The 22,196-nt window shown below is 46.4% G+C and overlaps 1 protein-coding gene across 5 annotated transcripts in view; it reads right to left on the bottom strand.

Moving 5' to 3' along the window:
• Positions 1 to 22,196, bottom strand: part of brinp1 (bone morphogenetic protein/retinoic acid inducible neural-specific 1) — a 405,294-nt gene that overhangs the window by 141,217 nt on the left and 241,881 nt on the right. For all 5 annotated transcript variants that reach the window (XM_038782650.1, XM_038782649.1, XM_038782646.1 and 2 more), the window contains exon 3: positions 2,774 to 2,964. In XM_038782650.1, coding sequence (XP_038638578.1) covers positions 2,774 to 2,964 — 191 coding nt within the window. The remainder of the gene's footprint in view (positions 1 to 2,773; positions 2,965 to 22,196) is intronic.

The following is a 22,196-nucleotide window of genomic DNA, read 5'->3' as shown; positions in this document are numbered from 1 at the left end:
TCTAAGTTAAGCTTTTATTGAAGCTGATTTTGAAGCATATGAAATTTATGTCAAGTCACAGCTGAAGGGGTAACATGTTACTGTCAGCTCGACTGTTCTATTCAACTAACTGCTCTTTCATTATTCACCTGCTGTCGCTGATATTGTTTCTTCAATAAAATGTTGCTGTCAAGCGATACAGCGAAATTGCCTTTTTTAATAGCGATCAAAGGCCTAACCTAAATGAACATAATAACGGACGTGTCAAAATGTCAGCTGCACAGTGTATATCGCCTGTTCTCTTTGCAAGAAATAACAAAATAAAGCAAGTGTCTCTCTGGGTGCTGCCGCCTGCATGTTTTGAAGTTTCCGGTTATTGCTTTGCATTTACCTCTGAGGAGCCTCTCCAACTACTTTCTGTTAACATTTCTTTCCTGTTCAAGGACTCTTCCTGAATCTTGTCAGCATTCTTCTCTCAATATTTCCCTTTAGTTGCTTGCCATCCACCATCTCATTCAGAATATCTCTCCCAAATTAGATGCTTTCATTTTGAATTTGGATACAAACATATGCAGAATCATGAATATATTCAAAGAAATGCAAAATGTAATTCTAAAACTGGTATGAGGCACTAACTCAACAGGACAGGATTAAACTAAAGCACCAACAGAGCTCACCCACCCTATAGAGGCAGGTATCCATCTCAAATATTTCCTTCTTTAAATTCAAGAAACACATTCAGAAAGAACAGTAATAATGTCCTTTAAATTATCATGCAACTCTGTCAGAACAGTGTATTTTATTCATTCATGGGATATGGTCATCAAAAGTAGCTTGGTAGTACAGTTGATGTAAGAAATTGGTATATATATTTTACTTTATATCCTTTGCAGTAATGTTTTTTAATGCCTGAGTTCAGGTATATATATCTGCTGCAGTAATATTATTAAGTAATCTCGGCTAAGGTATCCAGACTCTGTAACTTCAGAAGGTGCAATTAAGATGCCATAAAGTTGAGATCATCGTTCATTCCAAACTATGTGTGTCCTTACAAAAAGAGACTTCATGTAATTATGTTATGATTGCTGAAGATTCCCTGGGGAACAGATAGTTTGAGGTATTTTATTTAGACTTAGGTAAGCAGATGATGAGATCTGAGTAGGATAAAGATGATCTATGTAATGGGAATAACCAGGTCTGTAGTAGGCAGTTTAGTTTTTAGTTTTTCTCGGAGCTTTGAGCTGAGCAGTAGCTTTTGCGAAAGGCTGTCAGGTCAAGCAGTAGTCTGACACAGCCAATGGTCTACAGGTTGTTTCCTGACAGGATCTCGCTCTCTCTTCAAGCAGTATTTCCAAAAAATATCTATTCAAGTGTCCAGCAATGTTTTATCACTGTATTTACAAGTGGAATTTGATCTGTGATGGGTTTTGCTTGATTGGAGATAGCAAAGCTATTCGTCAGAAGTTAAAGTGTTTCCTTCTATTGTTAAGAATTGTTTAACTGCTAATTGTAAGCTATTTTCAATGATGTTATTGCAGTTTAATCCTGTGTTCATAATAAAGTTTGTTTTAATATACCGACCGGCACGAATCGCGCCACGCAGCCGGCTGCGGAGAATCGGCACCATTGGCGCGGTGTGATTGGCGTGGCGCCGGTTGGGGAAGCGCTCTACGCGGCCAGTCGGCCGATTCTCAGACCGGTAAATACGCCGAGTCCCACCAGCGCCGTCCACACCTGCTCTCAGCCGGCGTGAACTCGGCGTGGAAGGGTCGGGGGGTGGCCTGTGGGGGATGGGGTCCGATGTGGCCTGGCCAGTGATTGGGGCCCACCAATTGGCGGACCAGCCTCTCTGGCTGTGGGCCTTGTTTCTTCTGCGCCGGCCCCTGTAGCCCTGCGCCAAGTTGCGTTGGGGCCGGCGTGTTGAAGGAAGCCACTGCGCATGCACACGTCGGCGCCGGTGCCACTGCGCATGTGCGGATTCCGCGGCGCCCAGTTTGCGCCAGGATCAGCAGCTGGAGCAGTGTGAACTGCTACAGTCCCATGCTTGCCCCCTGTAAGGGCCAGAATTGCTGATCCTGAGGCAGTGTTGACGCCATTGAGACTTAGACTCAGGAGCACAGAATCTTGTCCCATATCCCTATTTGTCAGTGAAAGTACCCCTGGAGCAAAGTATCCTTTCCTCATAATTTTACAAAATAACAAAAAGTGTTTGAGGCTCTTGTCCAATATCCGAACAAGTGTTGGGTTCTGGTCCTGGATTGTAACACAGAACATGAATATTGCTGACGATGTCGAAGATTTAATCTTGCACTCATCAGTACAGATGCAGGAATGCCAAATTTCAAAGGGAGCAACAATTTATACCACATGAGAAAAGGGTGTTGATCGGTTGGCAAGCCAACTCTGACTGCTTGCTAGAAGCTGCACATTGGCAGGTAAAAGAAACATGGTGCAGCATTTCACCTTCTTTGAATTAAACAAAATATAAGGGACAATAGTTCCCATGTGCATTCTCCAGGACAATACCTCAATCAATTTGGCATTCTTATCTCTGTTGGGCAGAAAGTATCAAGATTTTAACTCAGGAATAATGAAGAAGTGATAGTGTACGCCCAAGTTACAATGGTGCATGATTTGGAGAAACATGCAAACCCAGAGATACACAAACTCTGCACGGGAATTCAAAATGATAGGTACCATGCTTAACCTCATTTAACAGAGTGTCCAAAATGACAGGACTCTCCCTCATTAAACAGCATTTGACTAGCACCATTGGAGAACTGCAGAAGCTTACCTCCAAGAACTGCAGATGACAGGACATGTGTTCCGTATTTCCGGATGACGGTGTCAATCACCTGCTGGGTTGAGGGCCTCCTTCCAAGCAAGCGTATGCTTCTCTGGAATTCTGGCATTAGTGGGATAGGGTTCCGGATCAAGTCCCTCCTTTCGACTGCAGTATTTCTCACCTTCCAACGTGCAAATTCTCTGCAATGATAATGGTCAAAATGGTCAAAACAAATGATGTGCGTAAGGACAGAGTGATGAAAACTGAACGTGTGACTTGTCCAGATAGTCTACTTCAAGCAAACATTTTCACCCAGGCTGTCTGGGTAAAATCTAAATTATGCTTCTTTCTCCATTTCCATATCCACCCCTTCCCACCAGCCCTCCGGCAGCGACCCCCCCACCCCATCCTCCTCCCCTCCCACCTCCCAACACATCAATATCCCCTGGGTTTTGAAATGTTGAAGATTGCTACGTCCTGTCTTTCTGGTTCCGACTCACATATCATGGGCAGAACTTTGTGCCCTCCCCCAATCACATTTGGTAGTGAGGAATATAATCAGGCAGGAGAATGCCAGGTGGAGACCCCAGTCCCTGATTAAATCTGTGGTGGGAAGGACCTGGACAAAATTTCCAACCTGCACCCAACTGAGATCCTTAAGTGGGCAATGAATTCCCACTTAGGACCTCAGCTCACCAGCGCTGCAATTAACCTGGCAATAAGTGGGGACCCGCCCTAAGGGGAGCACCATAAGCGAACCCATGCAGGGTTGCTTATAGGCTACTGGGAGTGGACGCCTGTCAAGTGCCTGAATCGTATGTGGCAGGCTTTCTCAAAAAGAGATGCAAGGCTCTCATTGGCTCCCTAACCAGTAGCTGGTTTCTCATTGCCTCTACAGGATTCCAGCACATCTTTTCCTCATCCTCAATGACAAGGTACTTGTGGTGTAACACATGGTCAAACGCAGTGTTTTGTACAGTTACTGTGATTGTGTGGACTCCTGTAACGGTTTTTGATTATGGGTGCGCATGTCCTATCTGCCCTCAGACAGACTTTAGTCATACTCTGGCACTTGCTTTCTACCAGTTTGTTAACACCACCTCTAAACAGGTTACAGGGTAGGTATGTTGCTGCTGAACATAATGTGTTCATCCCGCTCGAAAGAGAGAGTCTAGCACATGACTACTGATGTTGGTGATGCACCATCATTCTACAAGGCTCACGTACACTCCACTCTATTAACCCATTGCAGTATTTTCAGTTTGCTCCTTGTACATCTCTGATCTTCAATCCACACTGATGGGCTGCCTGGCCATAGGATTTGAATGGAACATGCAGTTCTCTTCCTTTTCCTGTTTCTTATAGCAGAGGACAGGGGAGAGAGGTAAAGTAAACCATTTTTCTCCTCATATGTCCTTAAGCAGAGGTTTTAAAGTTTTGAAACAGGCTGTGCTGTGTGTCCCCATATCCTCTGCTGTTTGTGAGGTCAATTTTAAACTGGCTAGCAGCAAACTTTCTTTCGGGTTAAATCAGAAGCAAGATTTGTTCTGTTTTGATCACAGCTGATCTTAATACAGGACAAGCCAGATCAGAGTGAAACCTGGCTTGATACATTCTAACTTAATTTTCTTTAGAAACCAGAGGAAAGTCACTGAAAAAAATTGGAGGACGTTTAACAAAAAGTGCGATACAGATCATGTAATTAATGGGAGGATCCAAGTCTGTCTATAGTTTTGCAATCTGTTATAAGATTTTAAGTTGAATAGCAATTTTGCCAAATGCTGTTAAGTTAAGCAGAAGCATACTGGTTCTGCTCTTGAAAGGTACTCTCTCTAAAAGTATCTCCACAGAAGATCACAAGTAAGCCTGTTGTGTTAACTTTATTTATAAGTGACATTTGAACTGTATTGGACTGCGTAATTGGAATTAGTGGCAGGTGTAAATAGTGGCCAGGATTCTCTGAGCCTCTGCGCTGCAATCGTGCCTGGCGCGGGGGTGGAGAATGGGGCATCGGACCCATGATGCCTTCCTGTGATTCTATGGCGACCGAAGAATCGGCGGCAGTTGCACGCGCGCGGTTGATGCGGCGCTGGTCCAGATCCGTTGAAAGAGGCCCCCGTGGCGATTCTCCACGGACGACAAGCCAAGTTCCCACCGTCGTGATTCACGTATGGTTACACCCGGCGGGAGCTCGGAGTTGCGGCTGCGGTGGCCATCCTGGTGGGGGGGACGGGGGATCCATCACCAGGGGGGCCTCCATGATGGCCAGGCCCGCGAACCAAGCGCCACTGATCGGTGGGCGCGTATGATCTGGGAGGGGGCCTACTTCTTTGGCGCCGGCCGCTGTGTGGGTCCGCCATGTCACGTGGGACTGGTGCAGCTGGCGGCCTCTGCACACATGCACGGACCTGTGACCGGAGGTTCAGGGTCCCGTATCGGCAGCCGGAGCTCCATGGACTACTCCGGGGCACTCACTTAAAAATTTGTAGAAAAAGGTCCGGAGTGATTCGCGCCCATTTTCTCGCGGGTGTGGGGACATAGCCCGATTATTGGATAATCCTGCCCAATAAGTTACCAAATTTTTCCTTTTATCTGAGAACTTCCAGGTGCTGGTGTTCCCACAGAAGATTCTATGGATTTCGAAACAATCCATCCAGGCACTTGTCACTTCATGAGCCAACCGGTTTCATCTTTATCATGAGAGTTTCCAATCCAGATCATCTGCTGCTCCCTGGTTTCATTGAATGTGATAGGTCCGGACCAGTGTTTCTTTCTTTCCGGGGACCCATTTTTACCAACTGGTCAACCTTCGGGACCCAACCCGTCCGATCTTCGGGACCCACGTCGGCCGACCTTCGCGAGCCACACCGGCCAACCTTCGCGACCCACGACGGTCGACCTTCGCGACCCACGCCGGCTGACCTTCGTGACCCACCATTTTTTCTGACCTTGTTTGCTGCTGACAAAATGGAGGAATCCCAATTGCAGACAAAGCACATGATGTCAATGTTCGGGGGGCGCAACCTGCTCTCTGCCTCCCTTCAGGCAGGAAGATTACATAGAATTTTTTTTTTGAAATCTTCTGCGTCTCCAACTGCGCAAATTCGCGGGCAACAACCGCAGCAGCCAGCTTTATTCTTACAAGTTCGGGGGGAGGGTTTATTTGATAAAGTTTAACAGGAAAAAAATGCAGAAACTGAAAATGTTTTCATCCTCTAGAAAATGGAGGTTCACCACATTTCACTTAAGAATCAATTAATTGATAAAGCTTCAAAATACGACCTGCAGACACTTTGTTTTGCAATGTTTAAAAATCAAGATAAAAAAAGTTGACAATTCTTGTTTTTTTTAAAATTGCGAGCAGCCAATTATTTTTTCCAATGAAGGGGCAATTTGGCGTGGCCAATCCACCTAACCTGCACATCTTTGGGTTGTGGGGGTGAAACCCACGCAGACACGGGGAGAACGTGCACACTTCACACAGACAGTGACCAGGGCCGGGATTTGAACCAAGGTCCTCAGCGCCATAGGCAGCAATGCTAACCACTGTGCCCTCGACATCTCTTGGTTGAAATTACAGCTGCAGTGAAACCATCGTTGGATCACTCACCATTCCTGGAGTAAGAGACTTCCACTTCATCAGCATCAAAGTTCAGAAAGCAACCAATCACATCATTCTCCCCGAACCTTTTGCAGCCGGCTTTTAACAATGCAGGTTGAGAACGGCCTTCAAAAAGGCTCGCGACCAGATTTTTAAAAACTCTTGCACACGCGCACCAATGATCGGGTACACATGTGTAGTGCGGTCGCATTTTTTTATATGTCCGTGGCCATTTTGAAGGCCGCTTGCAGCCAGTATTATTAAAAGCCGGCTGCTGCGGCTGTTGCCCGCGGATCTGTGCGATTGGGGGCGCCACGGCGGACGGCTCCACGATCCTCCTGACACTTGCCCACCCACGGGTCGCCCCCGACTTTGACAATGCCTGGTCCAGAGAATGATAGGTGCGAGATTCTACAAAGATAAGGGTTGAGGTATGTCCTGCAATCAGTACTGGAAGATTCCAGAACTGTAGCCAATTTACAAATCACGTGATCTGTAGCTGCCCTGATTTTTGGTCCAACAAAGTCCATTTATAAAATCATAATGTAAGGTTTGATTTAAACAGTTTTTGATTTGTTTCATGTCTTCGGGATGTGACAAGCTGCCATATAGCAAGTGTTGTCACCTGATGGAAATGCAAGCATTTTACATTGAAGAACAATGTAAAAGAACAATGAAATTCGGGACTCCTGGGGGATATTTTGACTCAGGGCAACAGAGTAAACAGACAGCCCATTTTACATCATCCATTATTTTTATTTCCATTGACTTCTGATTCAATATTATTCACACAAAGTCAAAATCTACCCCATTGTGGAATCCTAGTAACATTAATTACTCTAATGCAGTGTTCCTGATACTTGCTCTCAAGGACAACTTTAATAGTAATTGGGGTGTTTGACAGGAAGTTAGCAGGCAACGTCTTTGTACTCTTAAGCTGTATCCGCTGGGAACTTAATGTGAGAATGGCTGTTGGAGCCTGTAGCCACATGACTAGAAAATGTCTTTAATTAGGGGAGATTTGAAAGTGTCTTTTTTGGCGGGGTTGTAATTTGCTTGACTTATTATTTATTTACAGGATGTGGGCATTGCCGGCTGGGCTAGTTTTTATTGACCATCCATAACTACCCTCCATTTCAGAGGGTATTTGAGAAACAACCACATTGCTTTGGGTCTGAAGTTACATATAGGTCAGATCGTGTAAGAACAGCAGATTTCCTTCCCTAAAGTATATTAGTGGTTTTTAGGACAATCGACAATGGTGTGAAGGTCATCGTTAGACTTTTAATTCAAAGTTTTTAAAAAATGGAATTCTAATTTGAACCTGGGTCCCCAGATCTTTTCATGGGTCATTAGATGACTAGTCTCATGAAAATACCACTGCACAACATCTCCCCTTAAATTGCTGTGAGGTAAACATAGCGAATATTGGCATTGTAGAACAAAAGGTAAAGGGCAGAACAGATAATCGAGTCACCATAACTAAAGTTACTTATTATTTTGTGACTCACTTTATAGTCACAGAACACAGAATTGCAATACTATATGTACTGAATATATAATGATAAACTTGAGAACATTATTTATTGTGCTATACAGAAGAGACTGCATGGGACAGGTCTATTATCAACGACCTGGGTAATAGCGGTCATCACGTAAATGAGGCTTAAAGTGCTTATGAATAAAATGAAATGAAAATTGCTTATTGTCACAAGTAGGCTTCAAATGAAGTTACTGTGAAAAGCCCCCAGTCGCCACATTTCAGCGTCTGTTCGGGGAGGCCGGTGCGGGAATTGAACCCGCGCCGCTGGCCGTGTTCTGCTTCACAAGCCAGCTGTTTAGCCCACTGAAAGGGATAAGAAAAATACAAATTGAAAATGCCCAATTGGAAAAGTGATTTGAGCGATTTGAGCAGGGATCTCGCACAGTTGGACTGCAAACAAAGATTAGACAGGAAAACAGTAAATTACGCAGATCTTTGGGCCTTTGTGTTTGATTAGAGTCAAAGCATATTCCCTATTCCCATAAGTAAGGAAGATGGGGCACCCAAAGGACGACCTCACTGAGTGACAAAGAAATTAAAGGTTAAATCAAAATAAAGAGGGGGAAGTAAAAAAGTTTCTGCCAAATGTAAGGCAGTAAATAAGATGGAAAACCAGCCAGGGCACACTGGGTATAGAGGAAAATTCAAAAAGAAGAGCAAAGAGTGAGAATGGGAAAACATTTGTTTGTAACGTATAATAATAATATTAATAATCTCTTATTGTCACAAGTAGGCTTCAATGAAGTTACTGTGAAAAGGCCCTAGTCGCCACATTCCGGCGCCTGTTCAGGGAGGCCAGTATGGGAATTGAACCCGCGCTGCTGGCCTTGTTCTGCATTACAAGCCAGCTGTTGAGCCCACTGTGCTCAGCCAGCTCCTAATTGACCATCCTGTGGGACAATGTGGGATATGAGCTTCCCCGCTAATGGGCGGAGGAACACAAAAACATATATAAAGGATAGTTAAGGGAATGGTGGGGTCCATAGGGACAAATAAAGGAAATCTTCTTGGATAGGCAGATTACATGACCGAGGATCTCAAAGAGTACCTTGTGTATCTGTCTTCGTAATGGAAGAGGGTGCAGTTAATATTGCAGTTGAGCAGGAGGGAGAGATATAAAACAGATAGAAAGCAGATCTTAAATATGTTGACAACACTCAAAGTTAATATGTTATCTGGTCCCAGGTTGGATGCATTTCAGGTTTCGGAGGGATACTCGAGGTGGAATGAGGGATGCTTTCTTTCACAGAGGTTGGAAGTTCTTGTCACATTACCTGAAACTGTGATGAAACTAGGTCTATCAAAACTTTCAACAGACTTATGAAGTGAACAAATTTTGCTAGGTTATTGAGAAAATGTTGGGTGGTGGGACTGGATTGGTCAGCTCTTCCAAAGGCTGAATGGTCTCCAATTGTGCTGGAAGATTCAATCATTCCCTAATTCTTTGATCAATGCTTCTTACCAAAATACCACTTCCAATATCACAACAAATGAACCTGACTCTTTCTGCCGCCCAATAAATTCATACTGCTATGTCAGTCCAAATTGCAAACTACCACACAACATTAGGATGGAAGGAAATTCCAGCTGACATAAAGATGGAAAAAGAGGAAATGCTTGGAGGGGAAATAAAATAATTAAATCTTCAAAAATTTCTGTCAACTCAGTAGGTAATTGGTTAATGCTTTGCTGCAGTATCCAATAAGGTGGCAAGTTTAATTCCTGGTGTTGGTCTAAAAGGTTTGCTCTTGGATGACCTAAATATTCATGAGCTCAGTAGAGGAATAAGACAGATATTTCTACAGCTCTTACATTGCAATCCAATGATCCCCTTGTGCTGAGTGAAACTCAGATGACATCGGAATCTGACTCTGAAATCATACCTCACTATCAAATAGCAGTCCATGTGCAAATGCAACAATACCTGGACAATATCCACACTTGGGCTGACAAGTGGCAAACAACATTCGCGCCACACAAGTGGCAGGCAATGTGCATCTTCAATAAGAGAGAATTAACCCGTCGCCCCTTGACATTCAATGGTGTTACTATCACTGAATCCCACACTCTCACCCTGGAGGGGGTTACCATGATCAGAAACTGAACTGGACTAGCCATACAAATACTGTGATTACAAGAGCAGGTCAGAGGCTAGGAATCCTGTGGTGAATAACTTGTCTCTTGACTGCCAAAGCCTGTCCACTACCCACAAGGCACAAGTCAGGAGTATGATGGAATACTCCCTACTTGCCTGGATGAGTGTATCCCCAACAATACTCAAGAAGCTCAACACCATTCAGGACAAAGCAGCCGGCTTGATTGGCACCCCTTCCACAAACATTCACTCCTTACACCACCGACATACAGTATCAGCGTGTGTACTGTCTACAAGATGCACTGCAGGAACTTACCAAGGCTCCTTATGCATCATCTTTCAAACTCTCGACCTCTACCACCTACAGGGGCACGGGTAGCAGATACATGGGAACACCACCACCTGGAAGTTCCCCTCCAAGTCTTTCACCATGCTGACCTGTAAATATATCACCGTTCCTTCACTGTCGCTGGGTCAAAATCCTGGAACACCCTCCCTAATAGCACATTGGGTGTACCTACACCAAAGGGACTGCAGCAGTTCAAGAGGCAGCTCATCACCACCTTCTCAAGGGCAATTGGGGATGGATAACAAATACCGGCCTAGCCAGCATTGATCCAAAATTTAACAGTCACATCCCGTAACAATGAATAACAGCATTCCAATGCTCACAGTTTAATATCAAATGTTATGAATAACCATCCATATGGTCAGTGTTGGGGGACTGGCAGTGTTTGTGGTCTATTTCTTACTAAAGGCCTCACACCTACCCTTGACATTCAATGGCAGTACCATTATCACATCCCTCACCAATCATATCCTGGAGGCTTACCATTGACTGGAAACTTAACTCAGCAAGCCACATAAATACGAGAACAGCTCAGAGGCTGGGAATTCAGTGGCTCCAGACTCCCCAAAAGACTTGACACCATCTACAAGGCAAAAGTCTGGAGTGTGGTAGACTACTCTCCACTTGCCTTGATGAGTGCAGTTCGAACAACGCTCAAGTATCTCAAAACCATCCAGCATAAGGCAGTGTCCTTGACTGGCACCCCATCCAACTCCTTTTACCTTCATTCCTTCCACTGCCTCCACACTCTGTCAGCAGTGTGCACATTCCAACTCAGCAGCAACTCACCAAGGCTTCTTCAGCAGCACCTCCTGAACCCTGACCTTCAATTTATTACCTAGGTGAAGAATGGTGGCAGGGAAATAGTAACATGAGCAACTGCAAATTCCCCTTCAAATCACATACCGTACCATTCTAACTTGGCAATATATCACCATTCCTATTGCATGTTCAGTAGGCCTCAGAAAAAGGTTCTGAGTCTTTCCTGGTTGAAGATTAATTGTTTATTGATGACACATAACTATGTACATCTATACAGCGAATAGTCCACGCTATGAACTAACTCCATGCTTGTTTCTCACAGGTCTCTATCACTTTACATCAGACTGTGGGCAGTAATGTTTCCCAGTCGCACATTAACCCTTTGCTATGCCAGGCACCCTCATCCTACATTCTTCAAAGACCTTTCTCACAGCACTGTGGGTGGACCTTCAACACAAGGACTGCAGTCATGGAAGAAGGCAGCTCACCACCACCTTCTCAAGGGTAGTTTGGAATGGGTTACACATGCTGGGCTAGCCAGCAATGTTCACATCTCAAAATGTTACGGACTTCAGAAAAGGAGAGAAGAACGAACTGGGAAAGGAAAACTTAAAATTGGTGCTCGCTCCTCAATCAGAAAGAGACAGGAAAGGCACTAGAAGTTTGATGAAAAAAAGATCTGACTGTGCAATCCTTTTTAGTGCAGTATTTGAATGTGTACCCCTTTCACCTATCAAAGAAAAAGGAGGATTATGTGAATAAATATTGTTTGCGTTTCTAGCCAATGTTAACAAATTTATGCAATGATCTTTAAGAACATAGAAATACGAGCAGGCCATTCAGCCCCTCAATATTGCTCCATTATTCTATGGACTGGATTCTCCCCCCCCCCCCCCCCCCCCCCCCCCCCCGGCCCGCCCGGTGTGTTTCAGGCTACGCCGGCTTTGGCAACACCAGAAGATCCCGCTGACAGGGAGCGCTTGAAAATCCTGCCCTGTACCTTTGATGATCTGTATCTTGACTCCATCTGTGGCTTAGGAAGGATTGAGGTGATCAGTGAGCGTGAAACAATATATTTTACCAAATTAGTGAGCTAGAGGCGCACATTAATGTAACTAATGACAGATGGTTGTCACAATTTCCAACTTTATAACAGCATTAAAAATGTGACTTGAGGAAGAGACGGTTGGTTTCATTCTAACTATTAGAATGTTGTCCTTTCACCTCACGCACAAGCAATCTTATTTGCAGACTTTTTTTTTCTGTAAGAATAGGTTATAATATGTAGTATTTCACTTCAAGTTCCTGTGTGAATGAGGGCGAGAATGTGTGAGAGAGGAGAGTGTCTGGGGTAAGGGAGTTAAGCACAAACAATTACGACTCTATTTTTGTCATACTTCATGTCACACAACTGTGGAGCAATTGTGCGCACAAAATTCCTCAGGGGGGCTTGGAATTCAGCACTTCCCAGTCATGATGGGAGATTTCTATCCTATACATTGACTCAAAGCTGGACTCTCACATTCCCGATGACAATGCAGAGCACAGGCATCATTAAACATATGCAGAATAAGCAATTGAGAAATTAAACACAAATGGCACAATGCTTCATTAATGGCTGTTGCTGAACTACACATAAATATCCCTAATGACACATTATGATCAGCAGTGATTTCAGTGATATCTTGGAGTTTACTTTCAAATTGCCGCATTTGTTGCATACTATATAGTTAAGAACATAAGAACATTTGACATGCAGGCAGTACTAGGGCATCAGGTTCCTCGGGGCAGCTCCACCATTTAATAGACTCATGACTGATCTAATCTTGGCCTCAGCTCCATTTTTCTGCCAGCTCTCCATAATCCTTACCTCCAATAGTGATCAAAAATTTACCTCAGCCTCAAATATATTCAATGATGGCGTATCCACAAACCTGTGGGTTAGAGAATTCCAAAGATTCACAAGCCTCTGAATGAAGAGTTTCTCCCAACCCCAATCCTAAATGGGAGATCCCATTTATTAAGAAATTATCCCCCCCCCCGCCCCTCCCTCTCCCACAACTCATAATTCTAGATTCCCCAAAAAATGGCAAGCATCCTCTCAACATATATCCTGCCAAGCGCCCTCGGAATCTTAAATGTTTCAATCAGGTCAGTTTCCATTGTTCTAAATTCCGATGATGAGAGGCCCAAGCAGCTCATCTTTTGCTCATAACACAACTCCTTCATCTTAGGATCAACTTAGTGAATCTTTTCTAAGCTGCCGAATGTCAGTATATCCATCTTTAAAAAGGAAACCAAATCTACCCGGCGTGATGGAGGGTCCCGGCGTAGGGGAGTGGCGCCAACCACTCAGGGGTCGGGCCTCCCCAAAGGTGGGGAATTCTCCACACCTTTGGGGGCCAGCCCCGCGCCGGAGCGGTTGGCACCAGAAGACTGGCGCAAAAGACCGGTGCCCCCGGCAACGGGGCTGGCCGAAAGGCTTTCGCCGGTCGGCGCGTGCGCCGGCAGTGACGTCACTGCCGGCGCATGCGCGATGTGGGGTTCTCTTCCGCTTCCACCATGGTGAAGGCCGTGGCGGCCGCGGAGCAGAAATAGTGCACCCAGGGCACTGGCCCGGAGTCTGAGTGGAGGGCCCCGATCGCGGGCCAGGCCACCGTGGGGGCGCCCCCCGCCCCCCCAGGACCCGCTCGCGCCACTGATCCCGCCGTTCCAGAGGTGGTTCAAACCTCGGCGGCGGGAGAGGCCTCCCAGCGGCGGGACTTCGGCCCATCCGGGCCGGAGAATCACCACAGGGACCTCTCCGATCGGAGTAGCGAGATTCCCACCACCGCAACTTCCCGGGTGGCAGAAAATCTCTGCCACGGCGGGGGCGGGATTTTCGGCGGCCCCAGGCGATTCTCCGACCCTGCTGGGGGTCGGAGAATTTCGCCCGAGGACTCTAACTGTGGTTTCATCAATACCTTGTAAAGTTGTAGCAGGACATCCCAACTTCTACACTCATCTCCATCATAAGAAAGACCATGGGCGGGATTGTCTGACCCCCCCACCGGGTGGGAGAGTCGCCGGGGGGGGGGGGGGGGGGGGGGTGGCGTGAATCCCGCCCCCACCGTCCTCCCAATTCTCTCCCCCCCAAAAAAACCGTCCTAGCGTGAGTCGCGCCGCCCACCTCGGAGAATGGCGGGGTCTGGCGCGACTCAATGGGCTCCGGGGCCGTCCAAATTCTCTGGCCCATGATGGGCCGAAGTCCCGCCCGCCTGTAGCCGGTCCCACTGGCGTAAATTGGAGTAGGTCCCTTACCGGCGGGACCTGGCGGCCCGGGCAGGCTCCGGGGATTCTGGGGGCCACGGGGGCATCTGGCCCTGGGAGGTGCCCCCACGGTGACCTGGCCCACGGTCGGGACCCACCGATCCGCGGGCGGGCCTGTGCCGTGGGGGCACTCGATTTTCCGCATCGGCCGTTGTGGTCCTCCGCGATGGCCGATGCGGAGACGAAGCCTCACGTGCATGCGCGGGGATGACACCAGCTTGCGCTGGCGCTCCCGCACATGCGCCGACACATGCCGGCCGGCAGAGGCCCTTCGGCGCTGGTTGGTGTGGCGCCAGGCTCCTATCCCACCAGCCGGCGATGTGCAAACCACTCCGGGGCGGGCCTAGCCCCTTAACGTGCGGAGGATTCCGCACCTTTGGGGCGGCCCAACGCCGGAGTGGTTCACACCAATCCATCCCGCAGGGACCACTCGCCCCGCCGGGTATGGGAGAATCCCGCCCCATCGCTCCATTTGCCTTCTTAATTACCTACGTATTTTGTACGACAGTATGCTGCTGCCCCACTCTATTCAAATAAAATTTTGGTTTTCTATTTCTCCTACCAAAGTGGATAATGGCATATGTTTTGCACATTATGCTTCATTTACAATTTTTTTACCCATCACTTAACCTGTTTATATCCTTTTTCAGTTTCCTTGGGCAGGAATTCTCTTTCCGTCCACGGCAGTGGGATTCTCCGGTCCTGCTACAGTGAACAGGAGATTTGGCTTCGCATCAAATTCTCCATCCTCATGTGCAGCAGTAGTGGGGTGGACCCACAACAGAGAATATTGGCCCGGGTCCTCCTCACAGCTCATTTTCACACCTATCTTTGCATTGTCAATAAATGTAGCTATAATATACACAGCTCAAGTCACTAAAATACATTTAAAGATACAAAGAATTGAAATAAGGCTTGATTTCATTTTGGACCCTGGCTGCTAACATAAAGAACAAGGCCCACTGTTGGAATCTTCCCATCCAACCAAGGTCAAAAAAGTCAATGGACTTTTAGCTGGCTTGCCATATCTACTATGGCAGTTCCAGAAAATACCAGCCTTTATTTCGCTGACAGTTATGGTTCAGTTAGTAGCTCTCCTTCTTCTGAATCAAATGGTTGTGGGTTGCAGTCCCATTCCATGACCAGGGCCCCAAACTCAATGCTTACTACACTCCAGTGCAGTACTGAGGGAGTGCTGCACAGGAGTAAATTTATGATTTACTTTGTTCGCAAATCAAAGCTAGTGAACCTAGTGAAGTGGCGCAGCGACAACAATCTATTCCTCAATGCCAGCAAAACTAAAGAGCTAATCATTGACTGCAGAAAGCAAAGTACTATGCACACCCCTGTCAGCATCAATGGGGCCGAGGTGGAGATGGTTAGCAGTTTCAAATTCCTTGGGGTACACATCTCCAAACATCTGTCCTGGTCCACCCACTTTGACGCTACCACCAAGAAAGCACAACAGCACCTATTCTTCCTCAGGAAACTAAGGAAATTCAGCATGTCCACATTAACTCTTACCAACTTTTACAGATGCACCACAGAAAGCATCTGGTTGCATCCCAGCCTGGTATGGCAACTGCTTGGCCCAAGAGCGCAAGAAACTGTAGAGAGTCGTGAACACAGCCCAGCCCATTACACACACCTGCCTTCCATCCATTGACTCCATTTACACCTCCCGCTGCCTGGGGAAAGCAGGCAGTGTAATCAAAGACCCCTCCCACCCGGCTTACTCACTCTCTTCCAACTTCTTCCATCGGGCAGGTGATACAAAAGTCTGAGAACACGCACGAACAGACTCAAAAACAGCTTCTTCCCCGCTGTTACCAGACTCCTAAATGACCCTCTTATGGACTGACCTCATCAACACTACACCCCTGTATGCTTCACCCGATGCCTGTTTTGTGCAGTTACATTGTGTACCTTGTGTTGCCCTATTATGTATTTTCTTTTATTTCCTTTTCTTTTCATGTACTTAATGATCTGTTGAGCTGCTCGCAGAAAAATACTTTTCACTGTATCTTGATACATGTGACAATAAACAAAATCCAATCCAATAAACAAAATCCAGCAGAAGATTCAAAGTTGAAGCAGCCTGATAGGCAGGACACTGTGGGCGAGATTCTCCGCAAATGCGGAGGATCATAAAGGCTGCCGTGAAACTGGCCGTGTTTGACGGCAGCCTCCGCGCCCCCTCCCGGGACCCGATTCTCCCCCCGGGCGGGGCTAGCAGCGGGGCCCCGTGAAGCACGGCATCGTGGCCTTAGTGACCGTTGCTAAGTCCGCGCGCCAAGCGTCACGCCGGCTGACGCGCACGATGACATGTTGCGGCCGTTTTTACGACGGCAGCAAGCAGGTGTGTTTGCTGCCATAAAAACGGCCGTAAAGGCCTGGGCACTCGGCCCATCGGCCTGGGAAGAATCGCTGTTCGCCGTAAAAAACGGCGAGTAGCGATTTGTGTCGTGGGGCGGCCATGGGGGGGGGGGGGGGGGGGGGGGGGGGAATAGCGGGAGGGCGTGAAAATTGTTGGGGACACCCTCCCGCTATTCTCCGACCCGTCGTGGGCAGCGAAGAATCGCGCCCTGTGTTTTCAGATTTTCTATTTTGGAAGGGAGTGGCTGAGTGGATCTTAGAAACCAGCTTTTGAGGGACAGAGTTTAATTGGTTAACTGGCAACCGGTGTGTTGGCCAGGGACAGTATTCGGCCTGGTTCCTGTATGGTGCTTTCTGTGAGTTCATACCAGAATTGTGTTTCGACCTTGGAAACAAATGGAATTCTCTCTCTCGCTCTCTCTCCTGCTTGCTGAAGTGAAAGAGCTGCTCTGTTGTTCTGAAAACAGTGAGTGCCTGACACACCCTTTGCTGTAAACCTGAAATGATGCTGAGACTGCAGAGAAAGTAGACGACCTTGCCAGAGAAAACCATCTAAAGCCGAGAAGAAGTACCAAAACAGCCAACTTCAGAAAGACATTGAGGTGAATTCTCCACCTCTCAGCCACGTGTTCCTTGGTGACGTGCCATTGCCGACAGCAGGATTCGCCGTTCCTGCTGCTGGACAATGGGATTTCCCATTGTGGCGACCCCACTCCACCAGGAAATCGGTTGGTGGGGATGCATTGCTGACGGAAAGGAGGATCCTGCCAGCAGAGAATTCACCTCACTGACTGAAAACCATCCATGAGCATCAGTGCCTTATCCTTTTATTTTATTTTTTCCCACCATCCTTTCCCCTCTGTGTTGTCTGTGTGTGTGTGGGGGGAGTGAGGTGAGTTAGGAAAGGTGTTGGGAAAGGGGTAGTAGGTAGTTGGTTACAATTTCTGTCTGTTTAATTATAATACTGTACATAATAAATTGTATTTTAAAGTTACAAACCTATAGTTTATTGGGCTCAACAAAGGATCTCGGATATTTTTAATAAAATCTAATTTCACCTGTGTTGCGACCCCGGGGCAAGTGGGGCTGGAATTGACCCTGCATTCGTCCAGAGTGTTGTGACAAAATCAAACGATCCCATTGCTGTTTGTGGGAGCTTACTGTGCACAAATTGGCTGCTGTATTTCCAACATGACAACAATGACAACCCTTAAGAAAGACATGATTGGCTGCATTGCGACTTTTGTAGACCACAAATGAGTCCGAATCGAGTTCGTACAAAAGCAATTTTGGTTCATTGCAATGTGAAGGTATTTAAAATGTAGATCAGATCCCAGCTGGGTCTGCAGTGTTGGTTACCTGTCCGACTTCATACTGAACTTAATCATGAATGATCCTGGGCTCCCCTCCCCCTTTTGTGGGGGGAGCTCATATTCGGCGAAACACACGGGGAAAGTGACTGCTCTCACCCTGTAGGTCTTGTGCGGGTTATAGCCGGGACATTAGGTTATTCTGAGGTTGTGAAAGGTGCCAGAAAAAAGCTCGGGCGCGATTCTCCGTTTCTGCGGCTAAGTGCCGGCTTGAACGGAGAATCAACGGAAGTTTCATGACAGGACAATTGGTGCCGACCCCTCACCAATTCTGGTACTGGTGACGGACTAGCGCCATAGCAGAGCGAAACTCCCACAAATTGTGCCGAAATCAGCCGGGGAATGGCCGGGTCCCGTGCCGCGGATGCGCATGGCTGACGACCTGCATGGTTGCACCGTACAATATGGCACCAGCAATGCCCGAAACCTAATGCGCCAACCGCAACCCCACAGCCCATCCCTTGGCCACCCCCCCACCAGTTCTCCCAGCCCTCGCATAAGCCCCCCCAGCCAGCATCAGGGATCCTGGCCAAATGTAGCGGAGCTGGACACAGTCCACAGCCTGCTCGCCGGCTGTTACCACACATGTCCCGCGCCGTCAGGAACTCGGCCCATTGGGGGTGGAGCATCGTGTGTGGGCCAGCCTAAGACATGCCAACGGCCTTGCGACTGCGCGTGGTGTGCGTCACGATGATGCCGGTTTGGAGGGGTCGGAGAATCGTAAACCGGCGGCGACCACGATTCCGGTTTCGTAGTCCATTCTCCGCCCGATCGCCGTTCACGATTTTGCCGTCGGCCAACGGAGAATTGCTCCTCAAGTCTTTCTTTCTGACATGGACAGACATGTCCTAGTGATGAGTCGGGGCTTGGACTTCCATAATCAATTAAAAATATGTTTAAAGCTGTTCATGACAATTCTACAGCATGTCACATTGCATGTCGTCATTCTGCTCTGATACCACTTGGGAATGCGATATGTACCACAATGTGTCTATTCACCTCACTCAACTTACAGCACAGCAGTTACATTATTGGACTAATAAGGTGGAGGACTTGAGTGCATATCCCATCAATGCAGATGAATAATTTAAATTCAGTTAATTAGATAAATCTGGTGTAAAAAACTAATAAAAGTAATGATGTGCTGGAAACTACTGGATTGTTGGAAAAATCCAACTGCTACACTAATATTCTCTAGGGAATGAAACCAGCTGACCTCCATAACTTAACTTTGTCCTTGTTGCAGCTCATCTGCTACTGAAGCCCTCACCTATATCTTTGTTACCTCTTGATTTGAATATTCCAACGTACCCTTAGCTGGTCTCCCACATTCTGCCCTCTGTAGTATCGAGGGCTTCAAAACCCTGCTGCTTTTGTCTTAACTTGCAGCAAATCCTATTCTCCTATCAGCCAATGCTCACTGACCTACAGAATCATCGATCTCGATTTTAAAATTCCCATCCGGGTTTTCAAATTCCTCCACTGCCTAATGTTTCTAATCTCCTCCAACCCCCCTGAAGAATCTGCTTTTCTAATTGTGGTCTCTTGTGCATCCCCAATTTTGATCGCTCCACCATTGGTGGCCGTGGCCTTCAGTCGATTCGGCCGTAAGCTTTGGAACTCGCTCCTCACAGCTCTTGGCCTCTCTCCCTCAACGTCTTCCATGAAAACATCTCGTAATACCCATCTATCTCTTTGGCCAAGCCTCTGGCCTAATATCCGATCGTGTGTCTGGGTGTCTTACTTTATTTTACAATTTATGAAGCATCTTGGGATGTTTCATTTTGGTCTTCAAATGTAAGTCGTCATTGCCCCAACCCAGTCCAGTGTTTATTTGAATCCAGCTCCACCGCAACACATTTCACTGAACTACCTGTTTAAATGACCCGACAAGGCACCCAGCTATCAACGGCCCCTCCTGTGGGGATGGACAATGATTATTCACTTTGCCAGTGTTGCCCACATCCCATGAATGCATAACTAAAAGAGAAATCGATTGTATCCCAATAGCAGTGTGTGTTAATGCTCTTTGTTCTGACTAAAGTTAATCTTCAGGATGCAGTAGTCTTTTCTTTGTACATTGCTTTTAAAGTTCTCGCTAAAAATCAATATGAAAAATACATTGGCCCCATTTGACCTGTTGTAATTACTTCATCCCAGGCTCTTTTTAAGGACAATTGCATCTTATTATCATTAAACACTGATGCACTATCTTTGCTTCTCGATCAGCCCCTGTGCAACCCTTGGCTTATTTGAAGTTTATGAAAGTGACCCCATACATTGACTGTGGGATTAATGCAAATGGATGTTGCAGCTTTCACTCAAATTCTTATTGCTTTCTTTATCTCGGAGATAAAACAATTCAAATGAAGAGAGTAATTTTAACTTAACTCACCCAGCAGCAATAGAGCAGATTTAGATTTCACTCTCTCCCATTTTACACCCCAATTAATTTTGAAAATGCTTTGCAGAGTATCCATTTTCCCATACGATAAGTTAGGCTAAATTTACATGCACACACAGAACACATAGAAACAAACAACAGACACACTCACAAACACGCACAGCTACATGTACACAACACACACACAAACACAACACACATAAACAAAAAACACACCACACAACACCATGAACAAACACGCACAACCACACACACACAAACACAACACACAAACACGCCACACACACACACACATGAACACACCATACAAACACAACACATAAACACACACCACACACAGAAAAACACACACACACCTAATTCTGTTAACTCTTGCTAGCATTACTGTCACAATGTGCTGCACAGCAACTCAAATGTAAGTAAAATGAAGATATGTTCAAAAGTGATATTTGCATCTGTTTTGGGATGTTTTGGTTATTTTGGTCGTTCCTGGTGGTAAAGCTTTAACCTGTGTGTCAATCTTATTTTGTTTCAAGCAGATCCTACCACAAACATCCGCAGCATTGTGTTGCAAGGGGGTGTAAGGCTTCCTCATGGAGGTAGGGTCACACTGTTCAGTGTTTGCAACCATAATGGCAGTACACTTTTATTCCACATTGAATAGATCGCTGGTGATTTATTTGATCTTGCACTCCAATTAGCTCTCTGGGATATGTTCGTCACACTTGCCCAGCAATACTGATAAAATCAGTGATATTTGTGGCCACTGGCTGCACATCACACTCTTGACGTATTGTTTTTACACAGCAGTTCAAGTGGCTCCTGAAGTAACAGTGTTACGTAGAAAGTACAAAAGCCTCTCCCTCTCTTTTCCTCTTGTGTAGGTTGCATATAATGTTCTTGCGCAACTTAAGGTTTTGATAATTCAATAAATTTGGACAAATAAATTAGAATTAGAATTAGAATAGTACAGCACAGAACAGGCCCTTCGGCCCTCAATGTTGTGCCGAGCAATGATCACCCTACCCAAGCCCACGCATCCACCCTATACCAGTAACCCAACAACCCCCATTAACATTATTTTTTTTTAGGACACTAAGGGCAATTTAGCCTGGCCAATCCACCTAACCCGCACATCTTTGGACTGTGGGAGGAAACCGGAGCACCCGGAGGAAACCCACGCACACACGGGGAGGACGTGCAGACTCCACACAGACAGTGCCCCAGCCGGGAATCGAACCTGGGACCCTGGAGCTGTGAAGCATTGATGCTAACCACCATGCTACCATGCTGCAAATGATAGACGCATCATTCATAAAGTTTTCTTTTTAATCTTAATGATGTGTTTACATTTAATTACGTTGTTTAAAATGCTGAAACTAAAAACGGAGGCAGGTGAAGCAAAAGGAAACAGCTGGATAATTGGTTTCATCCATATACAGGATTTTCCGAAAAAGCTCATCCCCCGTACAGAAATTCCCGCTAAATGGTCCGTCAAATTTTCCGTCCCGGCCGGGTCGATTACTGCTGCAGACGGGACCAGAAACCTGACCCCCGCTAATCCTGAGCTTGGTTATTTAAAAAAATTGTTTTCATGGGATGTGGACGTCACAACTTGACATA

Source organism: Scyliorhinus canicula, chromosome 21 (assembly GCF_902713615.1).
Source record: "Scyliorhinus canicula chromosome 21, sScyCan1.1, whole genome shotgun sequence".
Lineage (NCBI taxonomy): Eukaryota > Metazoa > Chordata > Chondrichthyes > Carcharhiniformes > Scyliorhinidae > Scyliorhinus > Scyliorhinus canicula.
This window is presented reverse-complemented; position numbering and strand designations above follow the sequence as displayed.